The sequence below is a fragment of the Vollenhovia emeryi genome, unplaced genomic scaffold (assembly GCF_000949405.1).
Source record: "Vollenhovia emeryi isolate VEMERY1.0 unplaced genomic scaffold, V.emery_V1.0 DF939148.1, whole genome shotgun sequence".
Classification (NCBI taxonomy): domain Eukaryota; kingdom Metazoa; phylum Arthropoda; class Insecta; order Hymenoptera; family Formicidae; genus Vollenhovia; species Vollenhovia emeryi.
The window spans coordinates 1,432,626-1,449,784 of NW_011967218.1; the positions used below are offsets into that span (position 1 = coordinate 1,432,626).

The 17,159-nt window shown below is 40.9% G+C and overlaps 1 protein-coding gene across 1 annotated transcript in view; it reads right to left on the minus strand.

The window, feature by feature from the left end:
* Nucleotides 1–17,159, minus strand: part of LOC105565935 — a 41,282-nt gene that overhangs the window by 13,689 nt on the left and 10,434 nt on the right. The window contains exon 9 of the mRNA XM_012019544.1: nucleotides 4,590–4,684. Coding sequence (XP_011874934.1) covers nucleotides 4,590–4,684 — 95 coding nt within the window. The remainder of the gene's footprint in view (nucleotides 1–4,589; nucleotides 4,685–17,159) is intronic.

The following is a 17,159-nucleotide window of genomic DNA, read 5'->3' on the forward strand; positions in this document are numbered from 1 at the left end:
GAACGATCCCCAAAAGCGAAACGGCCGCACTCGTAAGGAATGATTTTAAATAAAGACGAAATGCGAATAGAGTAAATAGAACGCGATATGAGCACTTGCACAGCTATCCATTAGTGCTAACATCTTTAAATTACCTTACCGCAATAATTGCAGCTGTTAAGCCGATTATATCCAGTAGCTGCGTTACGCAAAAACTAGTATTCAGTTCATAAAATTTTACGAACGCGCGTTTTTACATTTTTTGTGTGTGTGTTTCGTGTTAAAATGGCAAAACTGTTCGATACGACGCAAGGCGTGATTATACGGGAATTTACTTTAACACGTCCGATCGCTGTTATATTGAAATGGTCGAGCGGTCGCAAGGAGACCAAATAATTATACAATTGCACAGAATGTGGGAGCGAAAATAAATTGAGAATGAATTGAGGTTGGTCCGCATAGGGGCAGGATAACGAGCGAGAGAGATAAAGTTATGGCGCAGGGGAGAGATAAGGGGGAGGCAACCAGACGAATGAATGAACCACACGTGTTCGGCTTTACTTATTCAGTGCATCGTCTGATTCGACACGCATCGCTGACACATACTGCTGCCCACTGTACGCGGAATACGAAATTCTTTCGAAACATTATCCGCATGTCGTTGACTTTGTGCCCGTTTCCTTTAATCAATTTAAAACCAAAAAAAAAAAGAGGCAAACGCCCCGAGCAGATAATAAATGCGGCCTTGCATGGCAACTTTCTAGGCAGCTAATTGTAAGATTCAACGTTCGTTTATGCGAGATGCTTAAACACGATAATAGCCCCAAATAAATTATCGAAAAGTCGTATCTTTTCGATCGGACGAACGCTCGTAGCTTGAAATTTAATGGTTCGCAACGTAACTCGCGACCTGCGCGATAAATCACGGTGTGCGTACTTTGAGACTTCAAATTTCTCTCTCGTGTGGATGTTTGAAAAGCGCGAGTCTTCGAATGTTAACAAACGAAGGCTGCTTCGAGAGTCCTCGATAAAACTTTTGCAATTATTTTACAGCATTAATTTTAAATTGTAAGCAGCAGTATCTCCGGCCCGGTGGTCTTTCAACACATTTACGACAACTTTATGATCGATCGAATACTCTTCTCCATTTGCGGGCTGCGCGTTCCCCTTTTTAGTGTATCGGATGACGCTTTCTCGCCGAGAAAAGGATTGAAGCGTCTCGGGCGAATTACTTGTCATTACGCAGCACATAATATGCCATATAAGCGCCGAAGAGAGGGCCGTGCGTAAGGAGAGAGAGGGAGAGAAATGCAGATTCGAATCGCGACTCGGGAGATTTCGTCATCGCGATGCACAACCGGAATACTGTACGAGTCACGGACGTATCTCTCGGCGCAGCGTGGCATACCGAAGACGCGCAGCGAGAAACCGCGCGGCGCATCTGATTATCGTCAGCGGCAAATCAAATCTCGAAGATTAAGACGCGGGGAATAATGCGCGAGTCACTCGTTAACGCGTCATGAAAACAATTTTATCTCCGTCACGATCAAGGAAAGACTTCGAGCGTCCAAAAAAATAATATCCTTATTTGCAATTTTTTTTAACCCTTGTACGTAACTTTCGTCTCAAGATGCTACAAGAATTGTGTATAGTATGTTTAATAAATAAATTCCGCACCAAGTCTGTCTACGATTGCGCAACAATCTGAACTTGAATTGTAACTTTTTATTGTCGTTCGGACAGATAAGTGGAACAAAAAGGTTATCTCGTTAACGAACGAAGCAAAAAAAACCAGGAAATTAAAAGATAAAAAGATGTCAGGAGGTTATCGCAGGAAAACGTTAGAAAACTCCACACGTTTCCTCTCGTGACCTCCTATCGCACAAAAAAGTACAATTAATATCCGTCGGGGCCACGAAATTAACCACAACGTCAAGTTAATTTCGTTGTGTCGCCCGACGACCCCAATTACAATTTAAATTCGCGTCGAATGTCTCACGTTTAACGCAAAGCTTCGAAATTGAGATAAACATTATCGCGGTTTTCTGGTCCACACCGTGACTTTTCTTGCTCCAATCGAGACGGCACTTGAGTTCATTTATAACATTTATCAGTTTCACCGGAGTAATCAGTAAACGGCTGTCGCGCAAAACGTAATCGGTCCTTTTTATAAACGTCCCGATGATTAACCCGATACTTCGTCGTATTTCTCGAATTAACAGCAGCGTATTTTTCTTACTACGACCAGGCAAAATAATCACGAGAGATATTGATCCATCGCTCGATGGTATTAATTAACGGGTAAGTTATAATCTTTCCGGGTTACACGTGTACGTGCGAGTACGTTTGCACGCCGGACTGTAAACTCAAGTGGAAAAGGAATATCCGCAATAAAACTGGTTTTCGTCGATCAGTTTATTACGTTGCCTCGATCGAGCGTGATCTCTCAATCAACTAATTAATATTCAATTTTAAATTGCATTTTCCTGCCGCCGAGGAGTGCGTCTCAACGTATTTCTAGTACAGACGGATGCACGTCGCGAGGCCCGTAACTTTTACGTTTATTATTACCTCCGCGGACGCCGCTAACAATTGACTAAAGAAAATGCCATGCGGCGCGTTCATTCGAACGTGGACGGTGACGTGATGCAGTCGCTTTCCAGTTAAATTCTTCATTTGGATGAAAGCAGCGCGTTTAATTTGCGAGACGAGCAGACACGCGAAACGTCACTGCGGGAAACGGATTCGTGACTCTAGGCGTAGAAAATGATATTTATTCTGCGGCGATCTCTCGTACGAGCGGGACACGCGAGGCGGAGGCTTATGCAAAGCGTTACGGCTACCGGCGACGTGTAAAAGGACACGCGCGCGTTTAAAGGTCCTCGCCGCGCCCGAAAGGAGGATCCCCTCGCGGGAGGAGGCGCGACAGCCCGTGCATTATCCCGCGGCCGCACGGAACACAGCTCGGTGTCGCGCGCTTTCGCCGCGCCCGACACGCCTGGCATGGCGTTTAACTATCGGAGATTCGCAATCGCGCGCGGACGAGCGAGCGGCTATTTTCCTCTCGTATTATGCTCTTCTCGCGCGAGTCTTCAGCCCGTTGCTCACCGGATATTAAACGTCGCGTTATTGCTACGCGTGCATGCGGGACCGAGGGTGCCTGCGAGGCGCGTGCGTGTGCCATTAGCATCGCTAATATCGATGTTGCATTTCCTTTCCCATGGGCGCCAAGCGTACCCGCAGCGAAATCGAATTGCGCGTTTAAAGATCGCGAATAAACATTTGGCGCGCCGGGCCCGGCACCGCGGCGCTGCACGAAGACGACGTTTATGGCACTTAAATGCGGTAAGAGAACGGTACGTTCCTTCCCAAGTAGTCAGTAATTACAGGGATAATTCGTACGTTCGTAGATTAAACGAATAAGGACGGAGGCATGGCGTGTTTGATCGGAGAAAATATTCAGACAATTTGTATTAAAATATTGTTTCGTAAAAAGTACAAAAAAAAGGAAAACGCACGAGAACGTAGCCGCTGTCTGTTGCGATCTAGAACGCGAGAAGTTAGACGCAAAACATGCCTCGGTGGTCGAATTGGTGAGACCACGGTCTTACATACAGGTCTTGCAACTCATATGGTGGGGGTAGGTCGAATTTTTAAGCCAAAAATCGTTCGTCTCTTGGCCACGAAACCGTGATTTCTATATCTGTGTCTCTGTCCTACTACCGCTGTACTACAGTATCGCAGCGACCCTCGTGGCCAAGAGACGAACGATTTTTGGCTTAAAAATTCGACCTACCCCCACCACCAAAATTTGGCTGAGTTGAAGGACCTGTATGTAAGACCGTGGGTGAGACGCCCGCCTAGAGTGTAGGGAGGGTCCAGGTTCAAACTCTACCTCTGTGAACCTGGCACCCGACTATTCGAAAAGAAATTTTTAAATAGCGGAAATGGTAGCCCTTCGTTTGTAGTTGATTGTAGTAAAAGAAATTTTGTTTGCAGTTTGATGGTTTACGAGATATAAAAATTTAAAAAATGACCAGCACCCGACATAAAGATTCCCAGAGTCAAACTCTGGCTGAGGTAATATTTTGCGCAATAAACGTTCCGTATCGTTAAACATACCCAGCTGTGGTCAAGAAAATACTGAAGCTGTTGAACGCAAAACATGCCTCAGTGGTCAAATTGGTGAGACGCCCGCCTAGAGTGTAGGGAGGGTCCAGGTTCAAACCCTGGCTGAGGTAATACTTTTCGCAATAAATGTTCCGTATCGTTAAACGTGCCAGATATGGTCAAGAAAATACTGAAGTTGTTAAACGCAAAACTCGTACGCGCATTTTGTGTCTCATTAGTTCCCCCCCCCTCACCCCCCCCCCCCGACAATGACTCTCGCCAATAAGTGTTAAGTTACAGCGATTAACTCGGTTGCGTAAAGCGGGTCATTATGCGACAGGGGGGGGGAAAAAAAAGAGAACGCGACGAACAGTTCGGCTCTGCCGACAGCAGTTTTCACGGCCCGACTCTCTTTCTGCAATAAAGTGGCACGCGAATTTCGTCAGAGACACACAATCACGTAGACGGGAAGTCAAGTACGAAGATATGTTTCTACTTACGCCTCGCAATACGGCTGTTTGTTGAAACCCTTGTACGTCCGCATGTTCAGGGTCATACCGCAGCCCTGACACTTGAAACACTGCTTGTGCCATATCTGTAACAGGGGAAACAGTTGTTACTGACATTCCGCGGTTCGTCAGGTTCACGCAATTGCGTAACGCGCGGCGGAGGAGATCGCCACGAAAGCAAATAAACAAATAAAACGTTCGACACGGCTCTCGAATTTTCCAATTTCAATCGGCATGAAACCCGAACTGAATCACAATCTGATATAACGTTATGTGCAGCGTGTTTCGTCATCAGCCGCTTTCGGCGGTTACATCAACGAGCGTTACAAAAGTGCCTCTATAAATATTAAGAGTCTGCCTTCTACGAAGCTCATTCTGACCGAGAGGTAGCTTGCTCAATTTTTCTACGTATCTTTTTGCACCCGAACGCTTGTGAATTATTTACTTTCGCCGGGATAATTTCATCGCGTCAAGTTTCCTTGCAATCGCGGGAAGTAAACGTCAGCGATAAATGACGATTGGGATTATTGGCGGTGATAACATTACGGCACGACAACGATATCTTGCGCCCTCTTAGTCGCAGCGTTATGGACTGTCAATATTTCATAATAATGATATCGATACGAAGGCAATCTAATTTCTTATACAGATAATCATGTGACGTTAACGAGGTTAACAGTTATCACAGTTTTCCGCCGTAATCTGTCTCTCATAACGGGACACGCTTCGGTATTTCGCCGTCGAAATTAATTACAATTTTCGTGCCGTGGCGCGCGTGCTCTTTTCCGAGAGAAGAAAATGTTATCAGGACAGCAATTTAATTACCGTAGAAGGAAGTTTTAAGAGTCTATCGAGAGCTATCGCCTGTTATTAATTGGCACACGACAGACCGAGAGGAACAGACCGTTTGAATTGTTCGTGAATTTGCAAATTGATATCAATAACTGCCTACAGCGCGATACAAAATCCTTTCAGCCAAAATACGAGTCAAACTAGAGGAAAGTCCCCTATTATGAGATACGCTCCTAATACGAGATGGCAGAGTTTCTGCTAAATCAATAGACATCATTTGTTGGTTTTATCGTGAAATTTGTTTAATGGTAAATTAATCGTCAGATCGCGCAATCGCTGCGAAAGAAGATTTGCAATTGAATTTGGACGTTGAAAACCTGCTATCTCGTATTAGAAGCCTGTCTCATAACAAGGGGCTTTCCTCTATTAATGAAGTAAAAAACAAAAATAACTGTTCCTATTTCGAATAAAACTAGCGACAAAGTTTTCCGTCTTACATGTATAGTGGAGATAATTATTTTCTGACCAATGACCTCGCGAATCATATATTGTACTAACGACTATTCTGTTCCACGAGAATCATGGATAAATAACAGAGTGTTTCGACCCAATTCGCTCGGAATTACGAGCTGATAAAGGTAACGAGTACAACCGTTCAACACCGGGGATAAAATTCTCCGGACGCATTAATGGCATTAAAAGTCCTTACAACCCTTTCGTCTCGCAAAGGCTAAGCGACATTTAGTTAGATCTTGAAATGGCACTCAACCTTGTCACATTACACCAGATATGACATTGATAAATAAGATACATGGCTTTCGTAGCACGGTGCAACAGACATTAACCAAATACGTCCGCTGCAATCTAGCAGCTGCGCGTATCATCATCATCCTCCCATAATCTCTCTCGCAAACATTACGAGAGACGTAAAGATTCTTCAAACCGGAATGATGACGTGCGAAACGTTATTGCGAAGCTTACGGTAAGACTAATGCGAGTTCTCTTGCAATTTAACCCTAAGTTTGGAAATGTACTTCACGATGTCCCCGTGAAATCGAATGTCAGATATTCGAGTGGCGAGATATCGTAATAGCTTACGATAAAGATGCAAGCGTAAACGTAGATAGCGCACAAGCTTCGGCGTAAATGTAACGTCATGCGTAATTGGAGCAAGTACAACACGCTTCTGCGCTAATTTACGCTTACGTCTTTGTCGTAAGCTATTACGTCGCTTTGTGTGCTCTGACCCTTACTTATTTTACCCTGAAAATCGTGTAATTCTTAAAATTTTTGATTGCTATAGTAACACATTTCTTAATTCGTTATAGGAATTTTCTTTTGAACAATGTATTGAAAAAAATTGTGCTCTCTCATGTTTCTCTTCGATATTTTTTTCACCCTTGACTTATATCTATAGTCACACACGGTTAGAACTTAAGTCGACATAAGACTGTATTAGAAAAAAAATTTTAGGCGGTCGCTATTTGTATAAAATTATTTAATAAAAGTATTTAAAACAATTTGGAATAGTTAATTCGCCAGCGATTAATTAACATTCAGGTGAATAATCCGACACGACTGGCTACAGGAAAAATCCTTTATTTTCTCACTACGTTTCGGCCATTGGTTTTGGCCCTTTTCAAGTGTACAAATCAGCGTACGACATGTGGTTAGATGCCATTAGGCCCGCTAAGACAAAGAACGTCGTGATATTGCTTATATGTTAAATAAATAAATTACATAAATTACATAACTCCAATAGATTAAATAATTTAAATAAATAAATAAATAAAATAAATTAAATAAATAAGTCAAAGAATAAAATAAGTTTTCAACGTACATTAGACAATGACAAGTTGCTTCTCTCGATGTTCATGGTTGCTGTGTAGGTACAGAACTGAGACTAAATAGTGTGGGTCAGCTTAGTGTCGAGAACCGGTGATCGACAATTTTAGAAGTTCAATGACATAAATATTTATTGTCTACGTAACGTTTATGATATTTTCATACGTTCCCGGTAAATTCTCGGTGTCTTTTTGACAATTAATCGCGGTGCTATGTTTTTTTAATAAAAAACATTTCTGCCACTTCTCTTTTCCTTAAATGTTTTTCCTTGTGTAAAATTATTGGGTCAGACCACTGGAAATCATGGCCCTGAGTGATACGATGTTTACTGAAAAGTATTTAATTTTCTGGTGCAAGGAGCTTCGTTATAACTGGACGAAGTACGGTTGCATTCATCGCGTCAAGCTATACATTAAGCTAATCTAGACAATCGAAGGCCATCGTATCAAAGCCCTCGGCAATCGGCAAGGCCGTTCTCAGGAATCGACAAAGGTTACAGATTGCGAGAGAACGCAGTCCCCGACAACTCGATCTTGATAGTCTCGAATCACAAGATGATTCATTGCTATAATATGAGTCGACTGTGCAACTTCCTTACTGTATCCCGTGTTCGAGAACGGGAGGATTAGTAGCTCTTGAACGTAAATACCTTTTGACGTAAAAGAGTGTAGTGTGGAATTGAAACGAAAACATCATTTTAAGAATTTCGGAGACGTCACTTTGAGAAATATGCTCATTAGCTAATTCCGCTATTCGTTTTACAATCGTTAGTAGCACACGATTTTCTCATAAGACTTCCTTCGTTGCAAAATAGCATCGCGAGCAGGAAGCTGAAGGCACACCGCAGTACGTTTTAACGATCCTTTCGAAAGCCGCATACGTTAGAAAATGGTTGCGAAGACAAAAGGGAGCGGATCCATAAAACAATCTTTAAACTAGGCCTCATATTCAGTGTTTAGTTTATAAATAACTTCTTGAAAAAGCTGCTAGAAAGCTGTTAGAGAAGTCTTAGAAATGAGAAAAAAATCATATTCCTTTTTACCAACAAATAATCGCAAATAATTTTATTTTAAAAAAAATCAACAGGTCAATGATTACGCGTCAATAACGTCAGCATTTATTTTAACTGGAATGAAAGGCGGCTAAATTGAGGCGGCAAGCAAAAGTGCGATTTTAATCGTGCGTTGCAAGATCGAGACGTCGCGAGGAAGAGTTTTATCGAACGGTAAAAGAACTTTCGCTCTTAATTCTATAAAATGTCAGCGAACCGCCGTATTAAATAAAACGTCGGTGCGGAATTTCTTTCTTTTTTTCTCTTTCTCTCTCTCTCGAAGCACGTTTCGATTTCTAGACGGCGAGGTCACCGATGTCAACTCCGCGAGACAATGTCGGAATGCGACTGGTAATGAATGCAACGGTACCTTATTTGTATCGCGCGATCGGCAAGATACATTATTGTACTTGTAAGAAACACGACTGTATTGTTAAACTGGTATGCCCGTGGTTAGAAATTGACCTCATATTTTAACGTTTCACGTCCGATATCACGCAATAAAGCTTCACCGCCGAGAAAATATTGCGGCAAAATTGATCGATGCCGAAAGAGCAAGCGGAGCGAAAAACGAATCGGAAATTCGAAAGTCTACAGATACGCGCTTCGAATCGCGCGTACACCCTCGGAAAGGATTTCTATTACCGAGACAAAAAGTATCCTTGGCGCATTTACATTTATCGCAACATCATTTAGTACAAAACTAAAACGATATCAAAGTAAAATCAATAATTCTTATGCTCCTCTATCGAATTGAAAAAGATTCGCTTACTATATTGAGACAAGAGTAACTTATATAAATGTAAGTTTCTTGCGTTTAGAATAAATTCCCCCCCCCCATCTTAGAACGCACGAAGTTGGCACCCACCACGATGTGCGATTTTATTCTAGATTTTAGAAGTTTTCATTTAAGATTAAAATATCCCTTTCTCCATGATAAATACGATTGGCGCTATATCGATCCTATTTTATGATACGTTCAAGTGCAACGGCATTGGATCCGGAGATTATTTCTGTGGGTGTACAAGATACTTCTATTTTGCCGGGGGAAAAAAATGAAATTTCACGGATAAAGAAATCAAATTATTTTGTATACCTATTATTATGTATAAACCTGGCCATGTACGGCTCGCTTTGCGAGATTATAATGTACAGAGTCGTTCGACCGTACAGACCTGATAAGAAATCTGCATAGGGGGAATAACATTGTAGAGCGGCTTTCCTGGGCACTTTCATCCGATTTCGGAATGTTTTTCGCCTGTGCAAGCCTCTTGTTTCGCAAGACGTATCTTATTTATAGTTGCCGTATTATACATGGTGTCCTGGATTAAGAAGAGAGCGGCCAGCGTTGCGGCAAAGCCGCGCTCATATCTCTTGGATATGCTCGACGTTACGTGTTCCGCGCGCGCGCGCGACGACGACGCTGCGGAACATGACCTTAATTATGCGCTTAGGTGAAAAGCAGTTTAATGCCCCGATACGCATAAAAAAAACTCAAGAATCCGATAATGGTCGCACCCGAGTACCTACTCTATAGCACTATTCGTATCGTTGACACGCGATAAGATAGAACTCTGTGATTTGTTTGCCGCGAAACAGCGTCCGGTACTCATTATATACAAAACAGATGCGTGTAATTACATAAATAATTGACTTCTAAAAGACTCTGTTACTTTTTATATTTATATCTATAGCGATTACTACGAGGGCAAATAAATCGCGAGCTGCTTGACGTAAGTCGTTATGATAATTGCGTTACTCGTCTGAAAGAAGGGATTACGTTAACAGCGCGGAAGTGTAATTTCGTCGAAAAGCCAGGGAAGAATGGCGCTTAAATCGATACTATCGCCGAAAGTGAAAGTTCGGCTACACAGCGAATTGTCGAGTAAGTGGCAATCGGTGGAACAATGACAACCGATCTGGCGTGCCTTTCTAACGAGCTGGATATTGAACGTTACATGACAAACGTGATGCAAATTACTTTATTGAATATTTAACGTCGATCGTAATCGTGGAGTTGAACCTAACGAAAGTATTTTAAGCATTCCATCGGTAGAAAATCGACGAGGGACAACCTATCGTTCAGAAGAGGCTCTGTCTAAATTAATTAGTGTAGCTCTACGGAAAAATGTGTGATTCTTACTTAAGAGGAAAATATCGGAATGTTATTTGTTATATCGTGTAAATCCAGTACAAAATTAGCAAGCGGGTTATCAAATTGTTATACATGTGACCTCATAGGTCTATGCCTTATCTATTTGATTAGAATTCATGTTGCCATGAAGTTATCATAGTAGAACGATACCGTTACAAAATTGTCTCATGCTCCTCGATTATCAATGCGATTCCTGAGAAATTGTACATCGCGATGGCAGTACAGATTAGAATTGATTTATCTACGGGTAGGCGGAGAAAGAAAAAGAGAGAACTGTTAGACTAGAAACGGCTCCATTTTTTTACCCGCGCGTTTAAAGACTCGCGTATGCCACGTGTATCCCCTGTATGTAATCGCTATATTCACGCCTTCGCAATCGACGGTGGGAAACAACCGGATGCCGCGCCGCATCGCTGGCATAGCAGGAATACTTAATGACTGAAAAGCAACGGGTCCAGAAAAGTGAGAAGTCGTTTAATCGGATTGCGGTCAATTGGACGCCACGATTGAATTGAGCGCTCGAAGCTTGCGCGGCAATGACGATTTTGCAAACAGCTCGGAGTATGTTGAAGGACATTACGATTAATCGCAATTATTAAAGAAAGTAATAACGAACACTACACCGAGAGAATTTCCTCTTGAAATTTATCCCGAAGATCATATGATCGTGGGACAACGTGGCATTTTGAACAACTTTATGAGTTTCTTTTTTAATTTTACCATACATTTTACTAGTAAAATGTGTACTGATTGTAAGTTTAATTACTGGTGAAATGTATAGTAGAATTTCGAAAAACTCATAAAATTCGTCGAAAAGCCACGTTGTCCCACGATTACATAATTTTCAGGATAAATTTTGAAAGAAAATTCTCTCCGTGTGAAAATTAATAATCCGCTGATTTCGCTCGCGCGTCGTAAAAAAAAATGTCCCGAAAGCCGCGACAGTTTCAACATACGTCGACGTACACGCGCAATATTTCGGCCGCGTCAATGTCTTACTGATACGACACGGCAGTCTGCCGCGAATTCGTCGAATCGGTGTATTTCTCGACGAACAGAGAAGCAACAGGTTTAGATCGACTCCCACCTGTTGTGACCGGGCACGCGAAGCCCACGCAAACGGGTAGCCTCAGCTCGTAATTCGTTGCAGGTCGATCGCTGCATATTCATATCGTAAACGATATTACCGCCCTCATATTCGCGCATGAACGTTATTCTCAGAGGCTACTAAAAATAAGCAAATCAATTTGTTGGCAGAATGACACCAGACATTAACATACACGTCCTATTCGTGAAGCGTGTATATATTAACTTCTAATTATACAATCAAGACCCGGTTGTACCAACGTCGCTTAACTTTAACCTTAGCTTAATTCACTCTTTGTCTCTGTCTGAGGAAAACGGTTAGACAGAGACGAAGAGTGAATTGAGCTGGAGTCACAATTCGGTGACGTTGGTGCAACCGGATCTAAGATTTGTAGGAATTAATCAATATTTTTAGTTTAAAACATTTATTCAACACGCGACTATAATATTAGAATAATACCGTGGTAAAAAAATTTTGGTTTTATAATGCATCGACAGAGATTAGAATTTTTGAGTACTCGATTTCTCTCTATTTTTCTCGGAAAAAGATGTATTTGCTAAAAAAAAGAGAGAGAGAGCAAACGATGGTCAGCGTAACAATAGCTATTTACGATTAAAAGACACGTTGCTGTTAGGCACGAGAGATAAGAGGGGAGATTGGGAAACGGCAAGTAGCTGCTCTTCGCTAATAGGACGTAAATTAATCGCTCCTGGTCCACATAACTTAGACCGCGCGTGCCGTACACTGTCGTTTAGAATGCGGGTTGCACAACGAGGAATAAAGAACCGAGCAAGTTATATGGAGAGCAAAATAAATTTAAATATATTCTTAAGTATATCAATAGCTTATTTAACGTCCCTCGTGTTCTCTTTTCATTTCCACTTCTAAAACGGTCAATGAGTATCTTGCAGTACCACTGAATAATGCGATAATTAAGAAAACATACAAAGTATAGAGGAAAGTCCTCTATGAGGCATCTAATATGAGGTTTTCGCAGGTTTTCAACGTCAAACTTTAATCACAAATCTTTATTTGCAACGATTACACGATCTAACAATGAATTTTCCACTAAACGGATTTCACTCCAAGGGCAATAAATTCCTCTACTAATAAAACCAATTCATATAATAAATATCTATTGTAAAACCATATGGAATACTAAAAATAAAACGCGTTTTAAAGAAATATCTGTCTACGACGTGGCGAAATGTTAAAATTACTAAGACTAAAAAGATGTCGATTAGATTAGATTTGATTGATTGGACTACGGTTGATCAGACCATTAGAAAATAACGCGAAGAAAGAGAAATAAATCAGAAAGCACTGCCGGCAAGTTTTCGTAAAAGAATTCAGAGCGTCCAACGCGAGGAAGGGGCCGATTAGCTACGAGCATTTCCCTTCATTAAACCCTTCCCCTGAATTTTTCCCTCGTGCACTTTAATCCGTCTTCGGTCTGTTGACCGCGTAACGTAATGCGTCTCGTCTCAATTCCTTCTCGTAACGCGCCGCTCTGCCATTTCTTTCGTTTCTCTTTTCTCTCTCCTCTGCTCCTCCGAGGAGACGGGAAAGAGACGCAGTTGGAATTTACAACCGCAATTTCATGAAACATTGCCAACGTGCGATGAAAACAGGTGTAAACGTGAGTGTAAACAAGGATCTGGTACATGTAAAAAGTGCATGCCATAATTTACAAGTACTCCAAGAGGGCAAAGCCGACATCTACTAGCTGTAATAATTTTGATACCATATATGTTGATAGAAAATAGTTTAGATAAGCATATTAATTGCCAGATTCGATTGGCATTCGATTGCTCTCGCAAGCTAAGACAAAAGAGGCACAAACTAAAAATGAAAGAACGTCAGAACAATTTATTCACAGAGACTAAGGAATTTAGTGGCGCGATTTCTGGTAAGCTTAATTAAAGGAACGGATCGAACGAGATAGGCTAGTTATTTATCGGGATATTTTCTTTCTATTTTGCCTTTGTAAGGGCAAGAGCTTGGACCAACTTCTAGCATCGTGGACGTGGGCCTTGAGCCTCGCGTTGCGACGAAAAGTTTCTCCTCGTTCTCTTTGCGGGAGACACCGAAAATGGGCGGGAGCGTGCGATAGACGCGTGCAACGCGCGAGAGGATTTAGAAAACCAACGTGGCGATCGTGCGGCATGATACACATCCAAATTTAGGATCCTGACTTCCTCGATCTCCTCCCGAACGACTGAAGTTCGTTTTCGGGCGCGGAATGCAGGCCCACGCGATTAAAAAAAACCCCCGTTGACTCGTCCGGCGAGTTTCTTTTACAAGTATCGTATTAAGCAGTCAAAATAATCGTATAGAAAATAATACAAAGAAAATTATATAACTGACTCACTGGCCAGAGACGGACCGCCCTCCTTTCGCAGAGAGAAATTGAAATTTTACTGGAACCTCAGTCTCATTTACGGATTAAATAAATAGTAACATATTTGTGCAACACATTCGCCAGCATCCAGACGAGATACGTACACTAACAAAAAATTTTTTTTAAACAAATTAAATAGATTTTCTTAAAATTATTATTTTTTACTGAAGTAAATATTTATTCTATTTCAACAAAACTATGAAATTTCAAGTAAATCTGTATTATGTTAAACAAAGTAATTTAAATCGTTACATTTTCTACATTCAAATGAAGATTTCATGAGATAGAAAATATAATACTATTTATTAAATGAAATTATTGCTTTTGTCAAATAAGAAATCCAATTTTCTTCGCTGTGAAAATTACATCTTAGTAAACATTTTATCGAATTAAAGTAAAATTGTTTGAATTTATTACTTTTTAATTTAAGTTAATAAGCTATTAGGAGCCACCTAATGAATAATTTTCTTGAGTAAAGTAATATTGTTTTGGATAAAAATATTTTTTTATCAGTGTAGGAACGGATAAAAAAAAGTTAATTACTATTCAAATTCTCAGAATGAGATGTGATGTGCATTCATGATAAAACATTTAATTTTACGAGAAATTCGTGATGAATAAACATACTAATATAAAGATTAACGAGCATTATTATCGTAGAGCGATGGAAACGCACTGACGCAAGATTCCAAGGTTCGTTCCGAAATGCACTTCTAAGGGAGAAAAGTGAGAAGCTTCGGTGCGAAGCTTTGCGCTCACGAAAACGAGATTCGGCGCAAAGTTTACCGAAGAGAAGAGTCCCTCCGTCTCTCTTTCCGTGCCGCGGAGACTGCGCTCAGTATCGGTCATTCAATGTAAGGATAAACGAGACGAGAAATATCGCGGCGAATGGAGCTGAGGACAGCTTGGCGAGCGGAACTGAACAAGAACGGTACATCCTGCAATCTATCTAAAAAAAGTTCCAGTCCGCTATAATGTGCCAATCTTCTCGACATCTCGACAACGGCCGCGGGAAAAGAAACCAGATACCAAAGGCGTATTAATTGTCGGTAAAATAATCATTCTTTTCCGTCGAAAAAGTAATTCTTTATACGGCATCCTGCCGATGCGAGTGACGTTTCGTCGCATTTCTAATAAATGCTAACTCTACATACGGGGGGAAAAAATGCTGTTAAATTAAGCAACATAAAGTTGCCTGAATTAAACGTTAACGTCACGGGCTGCCACAAACATCAATAATTCACTCAATTGTATTTTCTATGGATTTTAATTTTAAGCATTGAACTAAATATCCAGATTAGTAAGACAACAATCTGATGTTCCTCATTTATTAATACCGATGGTGTTTCAACGATTTTATTTAAATTACACCGATCTTGTTGATACATTTTTTTCCGTGCATATGCAACGGACCTGAGTCTGGTGTAATCGGCGAATTTTTCAGTGTGCAAAGTTACATCGTTAATTTCTCTGCTTAAAAATTCTTTTGCAATAGTAAACAATAAAAGAGAAAACTTGGAGTTAAGTTTGCAAATATATCTCCTTGAAAAATTAAATATCCGTGGTTAAATGCACGAACCTGCATTTATAAACTGCTCTGATGATCGAGATGATAGCAAAATATCAAAACAGAGCGCAGAAGTGAAATAACATTTTTATAATTGGCTGACTAATTCCGGACTGCGGTCTCTCGCGCGAATAAAGCCGGATAAATTAGCACAGCGAATGGAAGTAAATGGGAGTTGCGCGTCACGGTCTTTCGCGATAAGAACCCTTGGCTCGCAAGGATCCGCGCAGAACTCGTTCACAGTTTTGAGCGGAACGCGAGTCATAAATCCGGCATTTCAAGGCTTATCCTCGTCGAAAGCGGAAGTTGGTTCACACGCGGCGAGTGAAGCGAGAGGGTGTAACGCTACCACGTTCCGCTTGAGCGAAATAAATTTCAGCGATAGGGAGAAAAATTATTTAACGACTTTACACTAGCTGGGTGGTTTAACCCTTTGAGGCATACATTTTTCTATTGTGAAACTTTGTATACAAGGGTTTCATTTTTTCATATTTATAAAACTTTTACAATAAATATTACAGCCTGCTCAACCTTTTTATGTTCTTTTATTGCTGAGATACCCAAAAAATGCAAAAAAAACCCGACCTAAATGCGTTAACTAGAAATTAAATGGCCAGAAAGTAAAGAAGTTGAGGTGGTAACGTGGGTTACCACCATGCTTCAAAGGGTTAATAAATACTACTACAGCAGTCCTACTGTGGCTGTTGTGTCGGATGGACGTATCTTCAAACAGTTTTCTCCGACCGATACTTACACGGGAAAAAAAGAATGATGTTGTACCAAGATCGGTGAAATGAAATCGTTGAAACAACATCGGTATTAATAAATGAAAAACATCAGAATGCTGTCTTAATAATCTGGATATTTAGTTCAATGCTTAAAATTAAAATCCATGGCAAATATAATTGAGTGAATTATTTACGTTTGCGGCAGCCCGTGGGACGTTAACGTATAATTCAAGCAACTTCATTTTGCCGAAATCAATAGCATTTTTTTCCGCGCAAAAACGGATGACATCTTTTTACAATGTAATTTTTAATTAATATATATACGTTTCCTCGAAAAGGACCACAATCCGGATGGTCGACACGTTGAAATAAATTGTTAAATTAAACCACTCAGCCGCTGTAAAGTCGTAAAATAATTTTTCTTCCCGTTGTTAATCACTTACCGGCGTAAGTGATTAACAACGGGAAGAAAATTATTTTACGACTTTATATAATATTCTTCTTGAAATTTCAACGATATTTATTTTGCGAGAACGAGCGTGGTAGCACAACGTCTCTAAAAATTGCCCGAAGAATAGTCGACGTACTTTACAAGTTACATACGTAACCTGTTTAAGTGAATATACAGGGTGTCGGATTCGATTTGGACCACTCCAAAGATTATAGTAGATTGGATCAAACTGAGAAGAAAAGTTATATACCATTTTACAAAATCCGTAATTATTATCGCGTAATTAAGAAAAACGTCTGAGCCAATAAGTGCACGGAGGAGCGGAAGGCCGGACTTCGGCAGACATGCAAAATGGTGTATCTGTTGACATCTCTCAAGATCCGATAGTGAGAGGTGGAGTCACGCATCGATCGATGAGAGACGGCGGGGAGCGGTGAGCGGGCGAACGTCGCGCAGCGAGCGAACGCGCGACATATGACACCGC